Genomic DNA, 18,267 nt, shown 5'->3' with positions numbered 1-18,267 from the left:
GACGAAATAAAGGTTGGTCTCGAATATGTCATTGGTATAAGTGTCATTGGTATAGTAAGTAAGTAAGAAAGTATAAGAAAATGACACTTACATTGGGGAAAAAGTCACAAATACTATGAAATATGTGAGTGGATCTATTATGCTTTTGCATATATGGGTCCTGGAGCCCTTATTAGCAGGAGTCATTAAATCCTTCATGTAGCAGGATGTTTTGGCCAAAAGCCTGGTTTCCAAAGTTAGCTGTAGCCAAAAATATACATTCCAGTTTTTCAAACAAAATTTATTTATCTTGGATCACTGATAAACAAAGAAGTATGTCATTAAACTAGTAATAACCATTTCAATGTGTTGTGTGCATAATCGTGAAAACATTTTATCAAATGAAATGTATATAAGAAGCATTTTAAATATATTATTCCTTGCTGTTGGCATTGTTTACATTTTCTGAAATAGAGGAAGAAATATGAGATCAACATATCACCATGCCATTGTGATTTTCTTCAGAAAAAATCACATTTTTTTCTTACCTTTAAATGTTTTTCTTACTTTAAAATGAGAATTATTTTATGCCATTTGTCTATGCCTTAGTGCACAGTAGTGTCATAAAACAGTTTATTCCAAATGATACAGTTGTGTGAGATAAATCCCAGCAGACCTTTCCTGTATGTTCCTCTTTGGGCCCAGTGTTCTTGTACAGCAGTTGAATACTTCATTGTCACTGTGGGCCTCAGTGCACAGTAATACACAGCAGAGTCAGACAGCTGCAGCTTCTCTATTGTTAAAGGAACAGTATTTGTGGTTGTGTTGAGATCAGCTTTAAATCTCTTTTCAAACTCAGCCGCATTGTTATCTGTTCTATATGTATCCCGTCTCAACATGTACTTAGGAAAGCCATTTGGATACTGTATGTACCAGAAAAGATAGATATTTGGATAACTTGTGCTGTATTTACAGCCAAGTGTCACTGATCCTCCTTCAGAAGCAATTACGTCTCCTGTGGACTGAGTCACTGTGTCTTCAGCCCTGCAATCTGAAAAGAAAACAGAAATAAATTAGTGATAACACAAAGCAGGAATCAAACAAAGTGAATAAGCATATGAAGAAAAGAATCAAATCATACCAAAGCAACATGCACAAACAATAACTAAAATCTTCAACTGAATGTCCATAACTATACTGCAAAAAGGTGTCAATTAAAGTAAATGTAAGAACAAGGACAGACCACTCTGTACAGTGGGAGTTACAGCAGTGAACTCTTACTAACAGCTGTTTCCACTTTTTTAGTCTGTAACTCCTGCACTGTCATGCTTTAAGGGGAGAAACTTACAGGCCCCTTGTACTGAGAGGATTGGTGTCTGTATTACAATGCCGCCCCCCAAAGTAAGAGTTTGGAACATCATCTTCTCTCGACTCCAGTGGATTTTTGTCTTTTTAGATTGAATAAGACTGTTGCTTATACATGGTTGTGCAAAGCAGTAGTATCAACAGGAATCTGGAACTCAATAGAATATCATCATATAATTCAGAGATGCAGGGACCCCAGCAATGGGTTGAGGAGACCCCCTTCCCCTCTACTGAACTAGCAGTACTGGCTCATCTTTGATAAAATCAATTTCATCTTTTTTTTTGCATGCAAACCAACTTGATAATAAATTCATTTTTTCTTTACAAGAATTATATGCACATTGTTTCTGATGTGGCTGGCATCTGCGTTTATCTAGGTCACAAGTAACTAAGCAATCATGTTTTCTTGTTCTTAAGTACACTTTTGTAAACACTGAAAAGATCCATCCATCTTGCTACACAAGGTCTTGCTTTTTATTTTTGTGTGAGTTATATCACTGCAACAAAGGATTTTTTATCAAATTAATTTTATCATGACAAACTTTATAACACTCACAAACATACCAACCACCAGAGAAATTTTGCCACCCAAATTTCCTGTTATGGACTACCTGGGGGCAAGAGAGTGAGATGTGAGATGACACAAGGCGACACTAAGGAGGAATCCATTTTGGCATGTTTGGCATCTTTTGGCATGGCCATATAATATGGAGGATTGAACCAGTCAAGAGTAACACAATGGTCACAGTGTTCGCTTTGAGTGCATGCTGACCTCAACTAACCATAACCAGGAGCACACAGCAGCAGAGCAAAGCGGCTTTACTCCACCCAGGGTAGGGGTTGGTATGTCTGCAGGCACTAGAAGTCCTTGGATGGTAATTCCTTTACGAATCATCTCAGAAATTCTTCACCCTAACAACACAGGATAACATTGCTGTGGGACAATGATTGTTTAGTTTGTGTAACAATATGCACATAACATTCAGAATTAGCTTGAAATGATCTGATAGAATACGATTTCTTTCTTTCTGGTGTCATAATTCGTCAGTTCTACCAGAAGAGATGAGTCACTGTCATTCTGACTGTTGAGTGCATCACATCTGCCACCTGAGAGATTCAAGAAAGGAATGCTATCCTTATGTTTTTTCACACCCGAATGCATTACCTTTAGTACTAACAGACAACAGATGCATTGGATTGGAGCCAGAAAGTTGGAGTTGCATGGAGTTGCATGTTACTGTATTTCCTGTTGAGGCTAACCATTTTCAGCCTCTCAGCTTTTTATGAAACCATCAAAAGCTGTAGGAGCTTAGCAGGTTTTTGTATGAGAACTGCCTTTTTTATACCACTGTGGGCCTCATTGCACAGTAGTATATCGCAGTGTCTTCTGGAGTTAAGTTTGAAATGGTCAAAACTGTTTCATCTTTGGTAAAGTTTGAGTCAAATCTCCCTCTGGCAAAGTCTGCTGTATGGTCACTGTACCCTCTGTACAGTATAAATTGAGGAGCTGACCCAGGGTAATGGCGATACCAGTAGAAGAGATAGTCAGAGAGGGTGCCGCTGATGCTGAGGGAACATTTCAGAGAAACATCTTCTCCTTCTGTCGTGAGCATTGATTCATCCTTTGGTTTAATTACATCTCCATAGGTAATGCCTTAAAAATGATAAATCAATAAAAATGAATATTATATAATCACAACTGGGAAACATTAATTTCAGGAACAAAAACAAGATTGCGAATGAGCCCAGAAAAATAAAACTTACAGAAGGAAACAGTTAACAGTAGCCCTGTAAAAAGATGCATCTTGTTATGAAGTTATATTCAGGTTGTTGGAGCAGAGGGAAACTGAGGCAGAATATGTGTCTTAATTTTTCTATGAGGATGTGTGGGTGGAGCAAGAGTGCTCTCATAAGAGCACCTTGGTGTCGTGTTGACATTATAGGAGTGGCTAGGCTTGTTCTAATTGATATTCAAGCACATTTTCCTGTGTTGTCAGGTTTTTTTCACATGGGAACAGAGACAATGTCAGTATGCGATAAAAATCATTGTGTATAATTCACATGATTCACATAATTGCATATTTACAAGTTACACATTGACATCGTATTTGACAATGCACAACAATATTCTATTATGACAAATATTAAATTATTTTCTGGAAGACTTCAATACTGGATAGTATGAAAGGTTTCCAGACATGGCGGCGCAGAAGTTGACATTCTCTGTGAAGTGGATGCATCAGGTGTTTATCGATGCCATTACTCTTCTTAATGAGTCGGCAGAATAAAATGCCACTTTTTATGCCACGTTTGTTGAAAAAATAGACATTGTATACCAGAAATGGAATCCCATTTCAGACGCTTAGAATCTGGATAATCTGCCATAATCTGCCCTAATTTGACTGTTCGCACACAATCTTTTGAGAGACTGGAACAACTTCCACTGCTAAATACCCAACACCCCCTGATTAGCATTTACCTGCCTCAACAGACAAGATACCTGGACCATTTCTGCAATGCAAACCCCATGGCATCCCTGCCCTGGCTACTGATGGATGGATGATTTCCAGGATGTTATATCTTACAGGTTTAGCAGTAATTCCGGTTGAGTAAAATATTCAGGGGGCCCCTGCAATGGACAGGTTGATGATACTGAACTGGTTAACACTCATTTTAATCTGTCTGTTTTCTTCATGAAAGAAAGCCCTCCCCCTCTCCCCTCTCCCCTCTCCTTTCAGGCTCCAGGGTGAACTCCAGATTTCCCAACCCCAAATCCTTACCCATTGTTAGACAAAAATATTAGAACTGATCCTGCATCTGCTTCAGACTTCACCCAATAGAGGGTTTTACTTTCAATGTGCTAACTGGTTGACTGGAGGTCTTGCTCGCCCTTAGATGAACTTAAAGTTGTCAAATTGTCCCAGCAAATTTCAATGAGCAGCTGGATAAAATCTGTGGATTACATCAGGAAAGATAGACCTATTTTCATGTTTCATGCTGATTTTTTTTTTGCTCCACGCTTTTGTATCAATTCTGAGATTGCTGCCAAAACAGAATTTTTTTATTATATTAATGGCATATTTTCTTCAATCAGGCTTACCCTCCTCATCATGGTTTAACGTTAGTAAATAGCATACCTGAAGATATTTTTTGTAATGTGGGACAGTTTAAGTTAACTTATGTAATGTATAAAACCTGGAATGTTCCTATGTGATGCTACTTGCAACTGGAGATGTAGCTAGTCTGTTGATTAATGTCAACAGTAAAATGTAACCATCAAATTTTTGTCCCTGTGTAAAATAAAGAATGATCATACTACTGGGTGATATTGATTGATGTTTCAGGAGAGGTGGGGCTTTGTACTTCCAAGCTTTTCAGTTGAAGAGATGGGTACACCATGCAGTATTTGAGCTGAGTGGCATCTCAAGGAGAGTGATTCAGTGGATATACTACAGAGTGAAATGGTGACATCTGGTGGGAATCTGAAGTCACTACACTGCACTGAGGCCAAGTGAGTGGTGTTTTCCCACCAGGTCACTCCCATGACTGCTGCTGATTAGAAGCACACCTAAGAGCTGTGAGTGGCTGACGAAAGCTTTGCTCAGGTTTATTTCAGCAGAAGAACCTCTACAGAAAGGAGAGTCTGGGGTTTCAACAAGCCACTTACTGCCCTTGCTTTTGAGGAGTAACCAGGATCTAACGGGCACAAAGCAGACCAGTGTTTCTTTTGTCTTCAGGGTGTATTGCACATAGACAAAATATTTAAAATAATAATACAATAATACATTAGTATTTTAGCAAAAAGAATTTGTAAATAAAGTCTTAATATATAGTCCAACAGCAGTTCTTCATAGAGCAAAAGTTTTAACAGTAGAATTTCACAATTCTTCTGTTATGAATACCCCAGCTAGATTGCATTTTAATCATAGGCCATTGATATGGTGATATTAGTGTGTTTTAGTGTGTCTAATGTTTTCTAGCTATGACTATTATGGAAGAAATCATTTTAACAGATTCTTTCTTTTGGATAAAATCTTAAAGCTGTTGGGAGCTTAGGTTTTTGTATGACAGCTGCCATTTCTACACCACTGTGGGCCTCAGTGCACAGTAATAAATTGCAGTGTCTGCAGGAATTGGTTTTGAAATGGTCAAAACTGTTTTGCCACTGGATTTGTCAGCTGTTGACTCAAAGTGCCCTTTGGCAAATTCTGCTGTGTCACTGCTGGTTCCTCTGTACAGTATATACTGAGGAGCAGATCCAGGATACTGACGGTACCAGTAGAGGTAATAGGAATAGGTGCTGCTGCTGCTAATGTTGAAGGAACATTCCAGAGAGATTTTTTCTCCATCTCTCCCCAGCATTAATCCTTTTTCTTGTTTGATTTCATCTCCAGAGGAAATGCCTATAAGAGATGAACAAAACAATAAAATCAAACATTAAATAGTCACATTTTTGAACAAAAAATAGATTTCCAATGAGATTACAAAAGAGAACTTACACAAGGAAATAGTTAGCAATAATCCTGTAAGAAATTGCATCTTGTTATAAAGCTAACATTCAGGTTAGTAGAGGGGAGAACCAGAGGAGGAATATCTTTGTTCTCTGATGTATGGGTGGAGCAATAGTGCCCTCATGAGAATGTGGGTGGTGTGCATGGATCTGCAAACTGCTCTTTATATGCCTTTCTGACTTTTTTGAGTGTAAATCATGTGATAAATTTGGTGCAATGAGATGCATACAGTTGTAAACAGAGAAATGCATCGCAGGTGAAGCCAAAATGTTTTTCTACACATCACAGAAAAAAACAAACATGGACCATTGTGAAATATATATATTTGCAAGAGCTAGGTTGTCTAACATCTTTGTCTATAGAAATGCTTCAGTATTTCTTCAAGATATGCACTGATTTGTTGTAAATTAATGAACTTTATTGTTCATTGGGGAATCATAAAATTCTTGTATTAAAGATGCATACAGACATTTCATATGATGTGAAGCTGAGTGAAGCTGCTACTAAAGACTCACTCTGTGAGGACAGATTGCTGTGTATTGTAAGGATGTCTTCATATTATGGTGCTTTTATGAGAGGTTCTTTTATGTTTTATTTTCATACTTTTCATTTTTACTTTCTTGTTTCAATTGACTTTATAGGAGAGGGAAGGCTTGGTGTAGTTGAATTGAGTTTATACAGGAGAGGGTAGGCTTGGTGTAGTTGAATTGAGTTTATACAGGAGAGGGTAGGCTTGGTGTAGTTGAATTGAGTTTATACAGGAGAGTGTAGGCTTGGTGTAGTTGAATTGAGTTTATTGGAGAGGGTAGGCTTGGTGTAGTTGAAATGAGATTATATAGGAGAGGGTAGGCTTGCTGGGGTGCCGATGGTTAGTCAGGCCCCATGAGGGAGTGTGATGATGGCCCTTTTGCATCATGAAATGCAAGGAGAGACTTATGGTGTATCATAATATCTCCAGAGTGGTGCAGGTCATCTATTAGACCCCCTACAATCTGCATATAAAACAGGTGGCAAAGAACTGATGATATTGTGATTGTGATTTTGTCAAACAATGTCCAGAAACATCTACAGATGATTAGCTCTCTTCTGGTATTTTGTTCGTTGATTTCACTGGTGTTTAACACATTTCTGCCACACTTCCTGATGCAAAAGCTAAAATGGGATTGAGGAGATCAGGGGCAATCTGTCAAAGTGAACCGAGGCATAGAATGGCATAAAACATTTACATTTTACATTTATTCATTTGGCAGACACTTTTATCCAAAGCAACCTTACAGGTGAGGCAGAATACATCACAAGCAAAAAGCCCATAAGGAGTCAACAATGTGAGAAGTGCATCATGGCCAGACAAGGTACAAGCTAGCTGGTAGAGATGAAAGTGCATGAAACCATAGGGTGTATATATATACAGATTTTTCTTAATGATAGTGAGGGACTCAGAATGGATATAGGACATATAAAGGACATATAAAAGGACATATAATCTCTCCCTGATCTCAGTCCTATTGCGCCTTGATCCAAAAAATTCCATCTCAGCATAAATTTAGGAAAGCCATTTGTACACTAGATGAACCAGAAGAAAGACTTTGTCAAAAACCCAGGTTTTGTAACAATGCAGAGAGCTACACAGATGATCGCAAGATCATGTTTGATGATTGATTACAAAGGAATATTGTCTCCGAATATTGTCATTCTTTGTAATGATTGAGTGCATCAGATCTCCCATCTCAGTAAGTGAAAAAAGGAATGCTTCATTTTGTTTACACCAAAAAAATGCGTTATCTTCAGTACAGCTACAGGTGCATTGGATCAGAGCCAGAAATACAAACAATATATTGGGTGTTAGTGTCATTCCTTCCTGAGGCTAACCATTTTTTTTTTTTATAAAACCTTCAAAGCTGTTTAAGCTTATCAGGTTTTTGTATTAGGGTTGCCGTTTCTATACCACTGTGGGCCTCAGTGCACAGTAATAAATAGCAGAGTCTCCTGGAGTTAAGTCTGAAATGGTCAGAATTGTTTTCTCACTGGTAATGTCTGATTTAAATCTCCCTTTAGCAAAATCTGCTGTGCTGTCAGAGTATCCAGGTCGTCTGACCAGTATATACTGAGGAGCTGACCCAGGATACTGACGGTACCAGTAGAAGAGATAGTTAGAGTTGCTGCCACTGATGCTGAAGGAACATCTCAGAGAGATTCTTTGTCCTTCTGACCCCAACATTGAGCTCTTCTCTTCTTTGATTTCATCTCCAGAGGAAATGCCTAAAAAACATAAATAAATGAAAAGAAATATTATAGTAATAACATTTGGTAACATTAATGACAAGCTCAAACCCAAGGCTTCAAATGTGTTTCAAAAAGAAAACTTACAGAAGGAAATAGTTAACAGCAGCCCTGTAAAAAGATGCATCTTGTTATAAAGTTAACATTCAGGTTAGTAAAGGAAAGAGAACATGAGGCAGTTTTTCTGTGAGGATGAGTGGGTGGAGCAATAGTGCCCTGATAAGAGTGCAAAAGAAACTAAAACTGCTGAATGTGTTATTTGTAAGTGAAGCTGAGAGCAGGAGGTTTTACCTAAATCTGAAGTACAGCATTCACTTCTCATGTGCGAGAAATAAAGCAATACAGGTTTGCCAGATGACTCAGTATGTGTATAATGTCATTCTAGATGGCTAGCAACAATGTACGTGTGATGTACAAAAATCTCTTTTTTGATATGTAAACTGCTTTTTACATGACTTGACTTTTTTGTGTGTAAATTCTGTTTAAACAGCTGCACACAACAGTAAATGGAGATATGCATTACTAGTGAAGTAAAACTTGAAATATGACAGAGAATGTTTCAAAAAACAAGTACAGACCATTATGAAATTCATATAATCAAATGAGCGAGGTAATCTGTCTCATTTTGTCTCTAGAAATGCTACAGTATTTCTTCATTTGATTTGATTGGATTTACTTATTTATTAATCGTTAGGAAATTGCTATGTGACAAATGTATATACAGACATTTGGATTTAAGTAAAGCTCGGTGCAGCTGATGTTGGGGAATTATTGTGTGAGTGTAAAGCACTGATTTATCTTGACTGACTATACTGTATAGAATAGATATATCTTCAGAGTAATGTTTCTTTGACATGAAATATTAACTTTGTTGATTTTATTTTTCTTGTTGATGGGCTGAGAACCATGCAACAAAGACAAAATTGTCCATTTGCAGATGAAGAATCTATAGACAAGGGTCTATAAGTTTTGTACATGAAACTGTCTTAATGTGCAAATAAAATAGAGTTGCTGTTCCCTTTATGATATAATACATCACTAATTGGATTCCACTTCAGCTTATAACCAAACGCTGAGATTCATCCACTGTACCAATCTGCTCATCGAACTGATGGAAGTTCTGTCTTCAGTCTGAATTTAACAATTACCTTCTTTTTTGTTTTTAATTTGAAGGTAGTTATCTTTAGCCCATTCCGCAAACCCGTCTACTGATGACTTGTACTGATTTTCAGTGTCACTAATGTGAGGCCAACCATAGCCGCATCATCTGAACTTCATTATGAGGGTGTTTGGTGGGTTACTGGTGCAGAGGTGAATGTAAATAGAACAGAGATATGACACTACCCTGAGGCCCACATGTATTAGTGGTAATAGATGAGGATTTGAGTGTGTTTGCTTTGACAGTGTTTTTGTAAGGGAGGTGAATAGGAAAGAGGGTGGGATTGTGGGTGGATGTGGGGACATGTGTTTTTTTTTTTGTTTTTCTCGCTAATTATCATTTCTGACGAGCGATGCCTGTATTGCTGCATATGTGAGCAATATAATTGTGTGTGTGTGTGTGTGTGTGTGTGTGTGTGTGTGTATGTGTGTGATATTTAAATCAAGCCATATTTTTAGAAAAGGACAAGAAAAACTATAGCTATCAAGTGTCTTCAGTGAATATTTTTATTTTATTGACCATAATTTTCATGACACTGTACCATTTGCATCAGAATGAAATGCTATGTCACTGCCAGTGAATAATATCACTAAACAGAAGCATATGTAAAGAGTTTTGATGACAACAATTTGGAATTGCACTGTAAGAAAAATGCTTATAGCCCTTGTATTTTGATTGCACATGAGTCAGATAATGAAATAGTGATCCCAATAGTGAAATACTTGATCCCAAATGATACTTGCATGAGAAATCTAACAAATATTACCTGTAGCTTCTCCTTTGGATCCAGTGTTTTTGTAAGGAAGCTGAGTACTTCACTGTCACTGTGGGCCTCAGTGCACAGTAATACACAGCAGAGTCAGACAGCTGCAGCTCCTGTATTGTTAAAGGAACGCTGCTTGTGGTTGTGTTGAGATGAGCTTGAAATCTGTCCTTGAACTCAAGCTTGTCGTCTTTTCCATTTCCATATGTGTCTCGTCTCAGCATATACTTAGGAAAGCCATTTGGATACTGTATGTACCAGAAGAGAGATGATCCTGTTGGATTGCTTGTTTTGTAATTACAGCCAAGTGTCACTGATCCTCCTTCAACAGCAGTCACATCTCCTGTGGACTGAGTCACTGAGTCTTCAGCTCTGCATTCTGAAAAATAGGAAAATAATCATCTATCACACAAAGAAAACAAACAAAATAAATGAAAAAATGAGGGAAAGAATCAAATCAAATCATACCAAAGCAACATGTGTAAAAAATAAGCAAAATCTTCAGCTGAATTTCCATAACTTCAATGCAAAATGAGTTTAAAATAAGCAATAGTGGAATCTTTATAGCATGTGGCAAGCAGCAGTGAAACTCTCACTTAAGAGTTCTTTCTGCTTGTTTCAGTCATAACCACCGCAGAGTCAGGCTTTCAGGGGAGGTGCTCACATGACTGTAAAACTGGAAAAGTTGATGTTTATGTTGCAATGTTGCCTCTTAAAGGACACATTTGGAACTTTTAAATTAATTGGAGTATCTTCATATCATTCAGGAATTCAGAGAACCCAAAATGGATTGGATTTACATCTTCTCTCACACTTAGCAGGATTACATTATGTATTTATTATCATTCATAGAATATATAGAATGACAATAAATATACACATAGTTTCCCAAATATATTGCAAGAAATCTGACACCTCTTATCTCATATATAGGAAGCAGTTATACAAGAACAAAACAGTGATTAATGAACAATTACGTATGTAAACAGAATCAGAGGACACAACTGGAAATTAGTTTTGAATGAATTTCACCCTAACACAGAATGTACACTTCTTCACCCAGGTTAATATAAAAGGATGGAGTAACTTTCTGGCATTTGTGCAGGAGTCTGGGATCCATCTCTAACAAATTCAGCACATTGATGAGCACATAATCAGCTGAGGTAGGAAGAATTGTCTGGTCTTGTCATTACATTAGGAGTTCCCATGATGCATTTGCAACTGTACCAGTGCTAAGTAAAGATTGAATATTAGATCAGTCTACTCACACTGCACTATGTATATTTGTACAGCCCCTCATCATACAGTTTTTTTCTCATATTTCATTCCTATGCAACTCAGTTTATCAAAGTTGGGTGCAAGCAGAAGAGTGAATTATGGAATCACCAAAAGAATGATTATGGGAATATACAATAGAATGAAGTTGTAATGACACCTCATGGGAATATGAAATCACTACACTACACTTGAGGCAGAGTGAGTGGTGTTCTGCCACCAGGTTGCTCCCATAACTGCTGTTCATGAGACGTATACCTGAGAGCTGTGCTTAGCCCAATAAGAAGATGCATGAAGTTACCATTGAGGTTAGTAGAGGAGAGAGAACCTGAGGCAGAATATGTCTTAGTTTTTCTATAAGGATGTGTGGGGGGAGAAAGGGGGATGTAACGTCATCTCTCCTTTCATTAATCCGTTCAAATTCACATACTGACTCATTTTAAATTCCTGATAAACTAGACACCCGAAAGTGGTACATGCTTATACTTGTTTGAGCAATGCAATAAAACCAAGAAGAATCTGACTCTCCATCCCTTGCTGAACCAGCTGTATGTAGTTTAGATCATCAGGATTCCACATCAGGGATTATAAAACCAGTTAGGCAGCAATCGAGGCGTGTGGATTGGCCTTGCAATCTCAGGTCCTGTGGATACACCCACAAATTCAGCTATAATTAACAAAGATAAGTTTATGAATGACCAGGGGGTACATTTTTTAATTAGATTAAATCATGTCTAAAAACATCAATCAAATTTCTGTATCAAGCTGCTTGGTATTAATCAGCAATCAATTAATGTATGTCTATACAGGAATGACTGCACAGTTTGTATACAGGTACCATCCAAATTTCTCATTATGAACCACCTGGGGGCAGGAGAGAGCAGGAGATATAAGAAAGTCATTGTCCATCCATCATGTGAGGAGGCATGGGAGGACACTAAGGAGGAATTCATTTTAAGAACATATTCCATAATCAATCTCTTAACATGGCCATGTAATATGGAGGATAACTGAAGCTGCCATGAGTAGTTCAGTAGTTGAGGTGCTCGCTTTGAGTACAAGCTGAGCCGTACGGCCTGAGTTCGATCACAACCATGTCATCAGCCAATGACAATCAGGATGCAACAGCAGCAGAGTGAATCGTCTTCGTTTCACTGGGAGTAGGGGTGGGTATGTCAGCAGGGGTTGCTCTCCTTGCCACTCTTTAACACCCAGTGATTCAACAAGGGCCTGCAGGTTGCTCAGATGATGTCAGTGAAGCTGCGCTCATCCCCCAGTTTCACACATAGCATTCAGTATTAACCTGTAATGATCAGGCAGAATAAGATTTCTGTCTTTGCAATGTCATATTTCAGTCCTACCAGAACAGATGAATTGCTGTCATTCTTCAATGCATTAGATCTGTCACCTCAGAAAGTGAATAAAGAAATGCTATCTTCATTTTGTTTACACCCAAAAACATGTTACCTTCAGTGCCAACAGGCTACAGATGTATTGGATCGGAGCCAAAAATACAACAGTTAGGAAGAACTATATGCTGGGTAGGATTTCCTGTTGAGGCTAACCATTTGCTGTTTATCAGTTTTTATAAAACCTTAAAAGCTGTAAGATCTTAGGAGGTTTTTGTAAAAGAGTTCCAATTTCTACATCACTGTGGGCTGCAGTGCACAGTAGTAAATTGCAGTGTCTCCTGGAATTAATCTTGAAATGGTCAAAGTGGTTTCATCACTGGTAACATCTGAGTCAAATCTGCCTCTAGCAAATTCTGCTTTGTTAATGTAAGATCCAGAGCTTCTGTCCAGTATATACTGAGGAGCTGACCCAGGATACTTGCGATACCAGTCGAAATAATACTCAGAGATGCTTCTGCTGAGGCTGAATGAACATTTCAGAGAGACGTCTTGTCCTTCTGTCTTCTGTATTAATTCACTCCTCTGTTTCATTTCATCTCCAGAGGAAATGCCTAAAAATGAATACACCAGTGAAAATAAATATTTTTAATGAGAGTGAGGTATAACAATACTGACAGGTACACACCAAAAACATCCAGTGAGGTTCCATTGAGAAAATAAAACAGAATAAAATAGTTAAAAATATCCCAGTACAAGTTTTCATCTTGTGATGAAGTTAACAGAATAAATCAATAAAATAAATATTATGTAGTCCCATTTGGAAACATTAATGACAAGAACAAAAGAAAACTTACAGAAGGAAACAGTTAGCAGAAGCCCTGCAAAAAGATACATCTTGTTATGAAGTTAACATTCAGGTTAGCAGAGGAGAGAGAACCTGAGGCAGAATGTGTATCTTAGTTTGTCAGTGAGGATGTGTGGGTGGAGCAATAGCGCCCTTATGAGAACGTATAAGAAACTAAAAATACAGCATGTGCAACATTTAACAGAACCTGAGAGAGGGGTTGCACCTTCATCTGTTCATTTATCCTCGGTATATGAAAGTGAATGGATTAGTCAGTCATTTTGTATTCCTGATAAACCTGTATCTAAACTACACCAATCCCTTCACATTCAGGTATGTTATTTAAAGAAATACAAGGTTTGTTGGATCACCAAAAATGGTTTGTGTGATGAGCAACGTGAATGTGAATGTTAAATCTGTGAATTGCTAGTAAATTCTCTTGTAAATTTAGTGCAAACATGCACACACTAAAAAAAAGATCATGTATATTTAATTCATGAAAGGGTTCTTGAAAAATGACCATTTGGCATGTTTGTTTTTTTAAATAGGTATAGACAAGCAATTTAACCAGGTAATCTGTCACATATTGGATATTGGTATAAATGTCACAGCAGTTCTTGCAGATGGAATCACCTTCAATTCCCTTGAAATAAAATACCTTTGATGTTAAGTTAACACCTGATAAACTTGTATGTAAAGTCCACCAGATGTTTTTATTCAGGCACAAAATAGAAATAGGTGAAGGTTTTCATATCTTTTTCAGGTCTTCCTGACATGTGACACCACTATCCCAGCAATGGTGGCAGAAATTGACTCATGCATTTTTCATGTTTTAAAGGAATGTTTTGAGGTTTAAATAACCAGTTGGGCATAGGGTGTTGTTGAAGTTGGTGTGCATTGCTGATGGTGAGTCATTTGACTCCCTGGACTCTAGGGTTTATGTATCCACTATGGAGACACATTTCTTTGCATCTACACCCCTTCTTAATTTTTGGCATTTGGCAATTTTTATTAAAATTAATACAAATTTACACTTGATTTTCGTCTCAAAATGACAAAAAACAACATCCCAGAGTTCCTGTCCACAGGTTCAATGCCTTGATATATTTTGGTTTTTTATATATGGACTTTAATTCTCCTATTATTAATGTCTCCTCTTCCTGACAGACCTGACTATGATGTAGTCACAAAGTAAAATTCCAGGGTCACGATCTGATTGTTTTGTTCAGTACCACATACCTACATCAAGACTCTTCTCATTTTATCTGCACTGCATTTTTATCCAGCCCTCAACCACACTGAACAAAGGTATGCACAAACTGGTCTTAATTTGAGATTCTTCCATTGCTATAATTAGTACCTTACATCTGGGTAGACTTTCCTTTCCCATGCTTAACCCATCTAAAGCATTTTTAAAAAGCCAAAAATGTCATGATTGACATAAATTCACATACATTGACAATAAATGTCTTTATTGTATAAAAAATATTGAATACAGGCTAAAATGGCATCTTTACATTTCCATTGTATTCAGTGGGGGCACAGAGGAAGGAGGTTTTGGTATGAGGTGAGAAACAGACTCACACAATGTGGGACTCAGAGCACAGTAGTATGTGGCAGAGTCAGAAAGAACAGCTGCAGCTATCAGCAGGTTAAAGGTCTTCCCAGTCTTGTTATGATCTGTTTTGAATCTCTTGTTAAACTCGACCTCATATTCTCTGAGTATTCGCTCTGGTGCTTTATTCTCTTGCTGGATGTACCAGAAGAGATAAGGAGCAGCGGATTGAGTTTCATACCGACAGTACAGAGTTGTGTTCTGGTTTTCTCTGATAAATATTGAATTATTTTGATAGACAGAATCACCTTGGGCATCACCTGGAAAATATGAAACAGAGACAAATGAATGATATGTTTAATATTTGCAAGCTAGTTGGAAATTATGTATTTATTTTATGTACATTAGACATAATACTTTTAATATCAGGAAGAAAATGCTTGGAAACTTCTTTTCGCATTAAAGCATTTTTACCTTTGACCAAAACTGAATTTATTGGGGAAAAATGTGCATCTTACCTAAGCAGAGTATCAGAAAGAACATGGGAACCATTTCTGTTCGTATTCAAATTGTCTTGAAGTGTCTGTATCTTTCCTCTCTCTCCAGTGAGATGTAACCACGGCTGTGAAGAGGTTTTGTCTTGTAGCATCTGTGTTTCCCACCCCCAGTTGGTGGAAGTGGCTGCTCATAGTGATTAGATACTCATACATATTCTTAGTACATCTGTCAATATTAATGCATTAATTCATATTGATTATGGACTCATAAACATTCCTAGTACACTTGTTAATATTAATGTCTGAAAAAACACAAATGGATTATCCATAACTCAAAGAAGGAACCAAACAAATGATCATATGAGGAAAAGAAACTAGACATACGAAAACAGCACGTGCTCAGAAATACCAAAATCTTCTGCCCAAGATCCATGACCAAGCTGCCAAATGAGTTTAAAATTGAGCAACAGATATGTTGAGTATAGGAATTGCAGCATTAAACTTTTACCAAGAGTTTCCACTCATTTACATTACATTTAGCCTGTATCTGCTACAGTGTGAGGATTTAATGGGAGGAGCTTACAAGCCTTATGAACTAAGAGCAACTGAAGAGAAATCTCTAAGGAGCCCCTGAGGGGACATAGTGGAAAAAATTCCTTTCATAATTTGTGTCCCCAATTTAACAATCTATACCCATCAATTAGTAATATGTGCCCTCGAATAATCATGATATACTGGCAGGGCAGACTCAGTGTAAACTGTTGCCTACAACACAGTTGCCAAGTAGAAGTTGCCTGTGATGATCATTCGCAAATGATGGATTTGTGTTTCACTCCTACATTAAAATACGTTTCAGTTAAATCAGGTCTGCTCTTGTCAACCACACTCAAGAACAAATCCCATAGAACAATTTGACATGCAGGTTAGTGTAATTCTTTGTGACAGTTGAGTGCCATCAGCTGTGCCACCTCAGACAGTGAAAGAGGAATGTTACAATCATTGTTTACAATGCTAAATGTATTATCTTCAGTACTGACAGGTTACAGTCAGAATGGAATAGAGCTTTAAATGTAAACAGTGTGTTGGGTGGTATTTTCTGTTGAGCCTAACCATTTTCTTTCTCACTTTTTTAAACCCTTCAAGGCTGTGGGAGCTTAGCAGGTTTTTGTATGAGAGTTTCCATTTCTACAACACTGTGGACCTCAGTGCACAGTAATAAATAGCTGTGTCAGCTGGAATTAATCTTGAAATGGTCAAAACTGTTTCATTACTGGTAATATTTGACTTAAATCTCTGTCTAGCAAATTTTGCTCTGTGGCTGTAGGGTCCAGAGTCTCTGTTCAGTATATACTGAGGAGCTGACCCAGGATACTGACGGTACCAGTAGAAGTAATAGCTAAGGGTATTGCCACTGATGCTGAAGGAACATTCCATGGAGACGTCCTCTCCTTCTGTCTTCAGTATTAATTCCCCCTTCTGTTTAATTTCATCTCCAGAGGAAATACCTTAAAATGATAAACCAATAAAAGTAAATATTAGGCAATGGTAATTGAGAAACATTAATTACAGGAAAAAACCCAAGTCTTCCATTGAGGATAGAAAGAAAAACTTACAGAAGGAAATAATTAACAGTAGCCCTGCAAAAAGTTGCATCTTGTTATGAATCTAACATTCAGGTAGTTAGAGGAGAGAGAACAGAGTATGTGTCTCAGTTTTCTCTGAGAATGTGTGGGTGGAGCAATAGTGCTCTCCTGAAAACGTGTGTGATGTGCATGGATCTGTAAACTACTATTTACTGTACATGCCTTACAGACTCTCCTCCGTGTAAATTGTGTCCAATTGTGATGAATGTTCTGGGTTGTGCTATACATCTTCCCTGTTCCCAGACCTGTCAACATTGGAAAATCTTATACATTTTCAGCATTGCCAGAAGTGGTTGCAACTAACAGGTCTTTCCCTCCATGTTAGAATGGGAAATAATTTTTCATTTTTAATCCAAAATTCAAAGACATGTTGCATACAGGAAACAAAAAACATTCTAAAACTATTCTTAAGTTTCCTGAAAGAAACCTGTAAAAAATGGAACTTACATCTAAATGCCACCTGGTGGTCACATGACAGGCAAGTTTCATTGGAATGACTTTAGTATATGAAAAGTGACAGTCACATTGAGGAAAAATTCACAAGCTCTGTGAAATATGAAAGTGGATCTATTATGTTTTTGCATTTATGGGTACTGGAGCCAATTTTTAGAAAGAGTCATGAACTCCCTCATGTAGCAGGTTGTTTTGGCCAAATTCCTGATTCCATTTTCAGCCACAGCCAATAATATATATTCCAGTTTTTGAAACAGCATTTATTTATCTTTAATCATTGATAAACAAAGATGTGTGTCATTCCCATAGAAAAACCACTTCAGTCTATATTTGCATAGTCATGGATACATATTATCAAATTAAAATGTAAATAAGAAACATTTTCTGTCCATATGTTATTTCTTGCTGTACACATTTGCATATTTTCTGAAATAGTGGAAGAAATATTACATCAACATCTTACATCGCCATGGTCATTTTCTTAAGAAACGTTCACATTTTTTGACAACTTTAAAATGAAACTTGTTCTATGTCATCTGTGCATCATTCAGTAGACATGTAGTAGCATCATAAAACAGTTTATCCCAAATG

The 18,267-nt window shown here is 37.4% G+C and overlaps 1 protein-coding gene across 1 annotated transcript in view; it reads right to left on the bottom strand.

Annotated features, from left to right (window-relative positions):
- Nucleotides 1-1,006: 1,006 nt before the first annotated feature.
- LOC118796079 overlaps nucleotides 1,007-18,267 on the bottom strand; it is a 50,313-nt gene continuing 33,052 nt past the window's right edge. Inside the window, exon 5 of the mRNA XM_036554911.1 lies at nucleotides 1,007-1,030. Within this exon, the coding sequence (XP_036410804.1) occupies nucleotides 1,007-1,030 (24 nt within the window). The remainder of the gene's footprint in view (nucleotides 1,031-18,267) is intronic.

Source organism: Megalops cyprinoides, chromosome 20 (genome assembly GCF_013368585.1).
Source record: "Megalops cyprinoides isolate fMegCyp1 chromosome 20, fMegCyp1.pri, whole genome shotgun sequence".
Lineage (NCBI taxonomy): Eukaryota > Metazoa > Chordata > Actinopteri > Elopiformes > Megalopidae > Megalops > Megalops cyprinoides.
This window is presented reverse-complemented; position numbering and strand designations above follow the sequence as displayed.